The sequence below is a fragment of the Suillus paluster genome (assembly GCF_016628075.1).
Source record: "Suillus paluster strain FC165 chromosome Unknown EDB91scaffold_630, whole genome shotgun sequence".
Taxonomy (NCBI): Eukaryota; Fungi; Basidiomycota; class Agaricomycetes; order Boletales; family Suillaceae; genus Suillus; species Suillus paluster.
Window position 1 is genome coordinate 1 of NW_024538190.1, and position 7,500 is coordinate 7,500.

A 7,500-nucleotide genomic window follows, 5' to 3' on the forward strand; every position below is an offset into this window, starting at 1 on the left:
GGCAAAAACCACAACACCGCGTGCGATACCGTCGATAAGACGGCTGGATATGGGTTGACTTTTGATGGCTCTACTATTTGACTTGACGAAAGATGGCTCTGATGCGTTTACGAGCTATGGCTGGGACTTGATTGATTGATTATCTATGGCTTATTGCGGCGTTAACCGAGCTTTGAGATGGCATAGACGAATTGATGGGGAGAGATCCTCTCGCTTGACGACTTCGAACCTATGGTTCGAAGATCAACCTTTGTCTTGCCCTAGAAAATCGAACCTCTTCCTAATGCGCTTAGCGTCTGCCCCAATGGCTTATTGCGGTGTTAAACGAGCTTCGGGATGGTATAGATGAATTGATGGGGAGAAATCCCTTTGCTGGACGACTTCGCGCTTATGGCCTGAAGATCAATCTCTGTCTTACCCTTGCAAACCGAACCTCTTCCCTATGCACTTAGCGTCTGTCCGCAACATGATGATGACTTGAGAGTGGAGCGTGGCCTATTATGACTTTACAGCGGAGTGTGGCATATTGTTGGAACAGAACGATTGATACGGTCTGACGGACTGTGCTGTGACTTGAACCGAGACCTTCTGCGGCTGAATTGTTGGGGTGGACTATTATGAACGTTCGCTGATATACCTTAAAACAGTTCTCAAACCATGTCTCCCAAGTCAACGGTGACCCCTAAGCACAAGACCCCAAGAAGGACACCGAAGCAGCCTGCTAAGGTGTCCGAGTCGGAGTCGGAGGATTCGGAGATGGATACTGCGGCGCCTGAGAAGCCCAAAGAGACCCCCAAGCCAGACAATGCTTCGCGCAGCGTCAAACGCAAAAGGGTTGAAAAGGAAGCTTCAGAAGGTTCTGATGGTGAAGTCGAAGAAAATACCGGCGCCCGTTTGGTGTCGACAGGATTGGGGGTTGCCGCGGCTATGTCTGCGACCGCCAAGTTGTCCGAGTACTTCGGCGTGGAAGACGGCTGGGCGGGATGCCAAATCTTTCGTTCTATGAATGTGACGATGAAGAAAACGATGCAAGCGATGGTGTGGATATGGTTTACCGTCGCGAGCGCTAGCGAACACAGCAGCTCTTTTGGTCCCAATGCATCATACAATCCCCACTCGATCCTAGGGATTACGAACCTCTTCATCGAACAACTCGGGACTCGTCCTGATTTCTGCCACCGTTACCCCTCGCCCGGCAAGACGTACATGTTCCTCCTCGCCCTCGCGCCTGAGGCGGCCCACAAGCTGCTGAAGATGCCTAGAGGCTGGATTAAGCTTGCTCATGGCTTGGGTGGCCGCATAAGGGTCCCCACTTCCGACCCTGTCACTTCGGTGGCGATTCATATAACGGGCGTTCTGCCTGTCGTGTCAGATCAAGAACTGACCACGCGTTTACGAGCTATTCCGGGCGTCAAAGCCATAGCTGGGGGTTTTGAGAGAGTCGTCTTGGAGAACAATGTTGCCACCGATCGCGTCGCCTGTAGCCTCGTGTTGAAGCCCGACGGAAATCTACCCTTCGATCATTACAGTGAGAAGTTCGAGCATGCGCTTGAAATAGGAGGAATGCCCCTCAAGGTAGAAAGAAGAACACCATGCCTCGTTTGCGGCGAGGACACGCATCTTCACTATGCGTGTTCGACAAAGCAGCGTCTCGTCTCCTTCGAGATGCCCACGTGGTCGTTCGTGTCGGATAGGGTGGCTAGGCCTAAGCCGGAGACTCAGGTTGCTGACGCGCCCAAGTCAAAGAAGGCGAAGAAGGCTCGAGGGAAGGGGAAAGAAGAAGCTCCTCCGGCCGATGAAAAGAAGGCTGAAAGAGGGAGTGGAGGCAACAAGAAGGCCGGAGCGGACAAGTAGTTCTGCGCTTTATATTCCGAACCTTATACGAACTGTCTCAGTGTACATTTTGGGGGGCCACAATGTCCACGAACATTAATTCCGATAGGCTTTTCGTGTCGTACTACTTGGTTTAGTCGGTACATAATGATACGATCTAGGCCGCCTTAGCGTTCCTTAATTAGTGACGTTCTTTTATTGTGTAGTCGATCCTTAACAACGTGGCGCAACTACGCGCTGTTTTCTGCTTTGTTGAATGATGGAACTTCTTGAAGATAAGATGATCTATCTGGGACCGGTCAATAAATCCGATGAGCGACGGGGCGAGCGAAAGCTTGCTCTGTTGTTCAGAAGGCTTGTTGACCGGTCCCTTGTCTACCAAAGAACGCTGGTTTAGGGCAGGCTTTTTGACCACTAGGATGTCGAGCGTGACGTTCATTAGCGAAGTGTAATAAAAGTGCGGGCCGAATTCCCTTGAACGCTATTTTCGCGTTTTCGACTAAGGGATTGAATAGCTTAGAGTAGACTTTTGAGCGCTAGGACGTCAAAAATGAAGTCAATGAAAAGAGTGCAAAAAGAGTAGACTGAGTCTCCAAGAGCGCGTTTTTCGCGTTTTTGGTTAAGGTAATTAAGATTGGTATAAGATTGACAATTGGATAGTACTGTAAGCCCCTCAAGATAGTGTACTGGTATGTCCGTCCACTAAATGTCTCATGCACCCCGCCGAAGGTCTCGGTTCAACCCTCCCTGGTGGAGGAATAAAGGTGGGTGTTTCTTTTTGGGGAATTATCTTGAAAACGCTTTTTTCGCGTTTTTCGCCCTAAGGGAAAGCGACTCGAGACGAAAATTTCTTGATCCCCGTGTGCAAAAACATGGATTCTGATCGAGAGGTTGAAGCCGAGGGTCCCTGCCTAAGAAAATTTTTATGATGAAAACCTTGAAAAATGCGGAAAACGACTTTGAAGCGCTGCGTTCGATTTATGAGCGATGACACTGCGCGTTGTCCCCGTTCCACCTCTCTCTCCGACAAGCCCCAAATTCGCCGTCATCAATAGATGATGGGGGGCGAGAGAGGGGACCCTTGTCGTTAGTACGCCACCATGGGAATTGGCTCTGTTGGATGCGATACGCGATCGCTCGGTTGTTCGACCGAGCGATCGGGTGCGTCCCCCCGATAGGAATTGACGGCTCTGTAGAAAGTCTAGAACGCAGTGTTATGAGAACCTAGTCCGCCTCATGTTCACTATACTAGGACTCCTCCCTGATGGCCCGGCTAGCCCACGGGTTGTAATGTCAGCTCCTACAACGATTAATACTCAGGTCCCCTTGCCGGATAACAAGGAAAGTTCACGGTCAAATTCGGATAACGGTTACAGCTTCAGGACACCCTCTACCGAGGGCGCCCCAGAGTTCATCCGACTTCCGAGTTCGTCCGTCGCATCCGGTGATAATAGCTGGGCGAGTTCCGACTTGCTCAGCCTTCGGGCGAGAGAAGAATTTGCGAAGTTGGAATGGCAAGACCATGCACGCGCATCTGTGGACAATGATGATGCGTGGTTAGAAAACTTGAATGCTCGCATGGGCATTGGCCGGTTCGTAGGCCGGCGGCTTCCGCCGCCACGAGCGATCTATAATATGCTGAACGATGGGCGCCCTCAACCAGGATGGCCGGAGCTGGAAGATTGGTGTCGACAGAAGAGACGCTACTTTACCAGAAAAGATTTGGCTCTAGACGAGGATAATAGCTCTTGGGTGGCACGTCGCCTCCACTTGCCTCGCGTCGAATCTGCAAGTCAAAATGAGATGGGCTCTGCAGCTGCGGAGACAGATTCCCCCATCTACCTTGACTCTTCGGCCCCCCAAGACTTTGTGACGCCGGCAACGGCGCCGATGCGCTTCTGTGTTTTCAACACGGGACGCTTGACAAAGTCTGAATTTTGGAAAATTATTAAGGACCGCATGACCCCGGAAGTGTTGGATGGAGTCATTAGGGTCCAAGCCTGCCGTCAACCAAACGGATTTCCCCGCATGGATTTGTGGGTCGAAGCCCGCGTTGCGGCCGGTATTAAAACGGGCATGTACCTGACAGCGCAGCAGCGCCGACGGGGAACGTTGACAAACTACAAGTTCCCGATGTACAAGCTTGCTTTCATGTGGCGTCCGAACGCCCAAACCAGTCACTGGAGATTAGACGTGTGGAAGTCCTGGAGAGACCGCTCCGTCGAAAAACCTCCGATGCGCACTTTCGTTAGACCGCCCCCACAACAGGGATTGGCGACCTTAAACGTCAACGGAATGGGTGCTAAGCAGCCAGAATTGGAGAACTTCCTCCGATGGGCGGACATTGGGATCCTGGCCATACAGGAAACCCTTATTGGCCGAAAGAAATACAGATTTCACCTTCCAGGGTACGAAATCTACACCCGCCCAGCGGGTAGCGGTTTCCGAGGCCAGGCCTTGCTCGTTAGCCACGCTTACCCTTCTTATGAAGTGAGCCGAAGCGTCGATCAGAGTTTCATCCACATTCGGGTGGCAAAGCTAAGGGGAAAATCCCCCTGGCATGTCATCTCGGTATATCTTCCCTCAGGCGGGAATTACCGTAGTGAACGAACCCAACGCTTGACCCAGGTGTTGAACGAGTACAGAGCGATTATGGCAAAAGACCCCCAAGCGGTGGTTATTATAATGGGAGATTTTAATATGAAGAGAGAGAAGTTGATTAAGGGCATTAAGACGGAAAGGACGGGACTCGTATGCCTCCCCATAGCTGGGTGTGGGCTTACTTTTCACAGAAAAGGCTCGAAGTGGACGGACGTAGATAGTATTCTCGTCAGCCCCGCTTGCCGCGCGTATATGCGCCCGGCAAAAGTTGTCCGCAACTGGGGTTCGAACAGCGACCACTTCCCGCTTGTAGCGAAAATGCGACCTCTGGCCGAAGCGCCAGAACCGACCATCGTATTACCTCGCTACCGCTTCAACATAGACCTGGTGAAGGGCCATGGAAAGGCCCTTGTTACAAACAACAGGTGGAGCGTTCTACCGATCGATCCGATAGAGGATGACGAGGACTTGGATGCGAGTGCTGCTCGCTTCTGCGACGTCATCAATGCTGAAGCATATGATTTGGGGATCAAGAGACAGGTTGTTGGGTCGACCCCCCTCCTGAACCGCCGGCTTAAGCGAATCGTAGACAAGGTGGCGAAGGCACGACACGCTTGGGAAGCTGCGATAGCTGCTGGTACTGCTGATGCAGACCAACTCATGAGGAACTACAAACTCCTCAGGCATTCAGCGAAGAAAAGTTTACGCCAAAGAAAAGCGGCCCTCCATCAGAAGGAAGTGGCCCGCGTAACAAAACTCTATCATGACAACGAGATGCGCGCTTTTCATCGATGGGAATCAAAGGTAACAACTGGAGGGAGGGACAGCGCCGGTGTCAAGCCGGTGCTGGACAAGAAGGGAAACCTCCTCACGGACGAGGAAGAGATAAGGAATCGAGCATTTGAATATTACAAGGAACTCAATCAGGACGACCCCGACCGACTTTCACAAAATCGGGAATATTGGAGGGGAAAGTGTACCGACAGAAAGGAGGAAGCCCTCCCCGGTATTAACGACGTCCCGACCTGGCAAAGTCTCCTCCTAGCAATAAGGAGAATGGCACTTGGGACCTCGCCAGGTCATGATGACATCCCAGTGGAGGTGTATAAAGCACTGTTGAAGCAGGAGTGTCATCAACACCTTGCGAGTCAAGGCACGGTAATAGGGGACAACATTTACGTTGCGCTCCCCGCTGAAGACCTGCCTGAGGAGCCTGCCACTGATATGGGCAGACACCTATACCGCATCATTGTCGGCATTTGGGCGACGAAACGTCAACCTGAATTCTGGTCAAAAGTAACCAACCGATCGCTGTTCAAGACAGGCGATCCTACCGATTTGAAGAACTACCGGGGCGTCAGTCTCATCGTGGTGGCGATGAAAATAGTAACCGCTACCATGGCCGAAAGACTGTCATCTATTTTGGAGGGAAACGATATCCTAGTGCCGGAACAAGGGGGCTTTAGGCGGCACGAAGAAGCCATCGCCCAATTTGTCACTCTAGCTGAGATCGTCCGCAGAAGGAGATTATCAGGAGACAAAACCTACATCGTTTTCATAGACTTCCTCAAGGCCTTTGATAAGGTCATGCATGAGGCGCTATTCGAAAAAATGGACGCAATGGGGATACGAGGCCCCTTCTTAGATGTATTGCGCTCTATATACTCGACCTCCAAAGCTTGTGTCAAAGTCGGCGACAAGTCGACCCCTTATTATGACATGATTCGTGGAACACGGCAGGGCTGCCCCCTGTCGCCCGTGTTGTTCATCCTGTTCATCAATGACATCCTCAAGTACGTGCCAGAGGGCGCTACTGTACCAGGAATAACGCAAGGGATACGCAAGTGTCCCGCCCTCCTTTTCGCCGACGATGTCGCCGGTCTATGCGAGACCGAGGAGGACGCGCAAGCCTTCTTGGATGGTGTCTCCCGTTGGAGTGCTGACTGGTGCATGCCGGTCGGCGCGAAAAAATGTGGAGTTATGATGGTGGGGGGCTCAGAAGATGAGCAGGCTCGATTGGCAGAGCGACCCTACACCATCAGTGGACAGGCGGTAGAGGTTGTGCGCAAGTATAAGTATTTGGGATTATGGATCACGGATCGATTTGGAGACAACGAGAGGACGGACGAATTGAACCATTGTAAAACTCTGGCAGGGAAAGTGAAGACAGCGGTCGACATGAGGCGAGCATTCCTACGGGATCCCAAGTTCCCCTTGGAAATAAAACTGGCAGTAATCCAATCCAAAATAATCTCACTTGGGCTCTACGGAGGAGAGTGGGTTGGAATGTGCCAGAAACGAACGGACTTGATACAGACGCAGGTCAATGTAGCGCTGAAACTCGTCCTTCGCTCCCCCTCAAACAGCACCATGCACGCCTCTAGGATTATGTCCTGGGAATTAGGAATCCCAACGATAGAGGAGCGCATGGCGGACCTTAGGATGAGATTATGGCAAAAGGCCCCCAAGCTTAAGTCTTGGCTCAGCATCCTAGTAAACCAAGAGAACCGCCTAAAAAACAGGGGACGTTCTTGGTCAGGTCAAACCGCTTGCATGATCAAACAGATGATAAACACGACGACTCAAGGAGTGGAGCTATACGACGCATGGCCTGTTAAGACCCTCATCAAAGAGGGCAAGGCGCAGCGTTATGAATACGTTCCCTCTGAAGAAGAGACGTTGGAGCGAAAAACCGCAAGAGAGCGGCAAGAATTAAAACTCCGCATCATCACCCGCAGTTTCGAAAATGCACACACGAACAACGAAGCTACCAGACTATACACCCAGAGTCTATTTGGTGAGACACGCCGATACATACGGGCGGCAGCCCATATGCCCTTTGCTGCAGAAGGGATTATCTGGCTGACTCGAATCCGAACCTCCTCTTGGTGGACGACAAGACGTAGAAAGGACTTCTTGCGCAATGCGGGCCACCCGCATGACCACTTGCCAGAGGATGGCTGCCCCTGCTGTGGTGCGCACTTTGAAGATGGCGACTACGAGATCCACCACATCTTATATGACTGCCCGCTATGGAACGACGAGAGAAAGAGATGGTTGGAACCT

The 7,500-nt window shown here is 51.7% G+C and overlaps 2 protein-coding genes across 2 annotated transcripts; both read left to right on the top strand.

Annotated features, from left to right (window-relative positions):
- The first annotated feature begins 503 nt into the window (after window positions 1-503).
- EDB91DRAFT_722885 (uncharacterized protein) lies at window positions 504-1,974 on the top strand. Its single transcript, XM_041328203.1, has 2 exons — window positions 504-1,749; window positions 1,781-1,974. Exons 1-2 carry the CDS (start codon window positions 658-660, stop codon window positions 1,931-1,933), a joined length of 1,245 nt encoding a protein of 414 aa, XP_041168330.1. The 5' UTR covers window positions 504-657; the 3' UTR covers window positions 1,934-1,974.
- Window positions 1,975-3,792: 1,818 nt separating this feature from the next.
- Window positions 3,793-4,713, top strand: EDB91DRAFT_1067217 (Endonuclease/exonuclease/phosphatase; the record flags this gene model as incomplete). The annotated part of the gene is made up of 1 exon (XM_041314833.1): window positions 3,793-4,713. A coding segment is annotated over one exon (921 nt), but the record flags the coding sequence as incomplete, so codon positions are not given.
- Window positions 4,714-7,500: the final 2,787 nt, after the last annotated feature.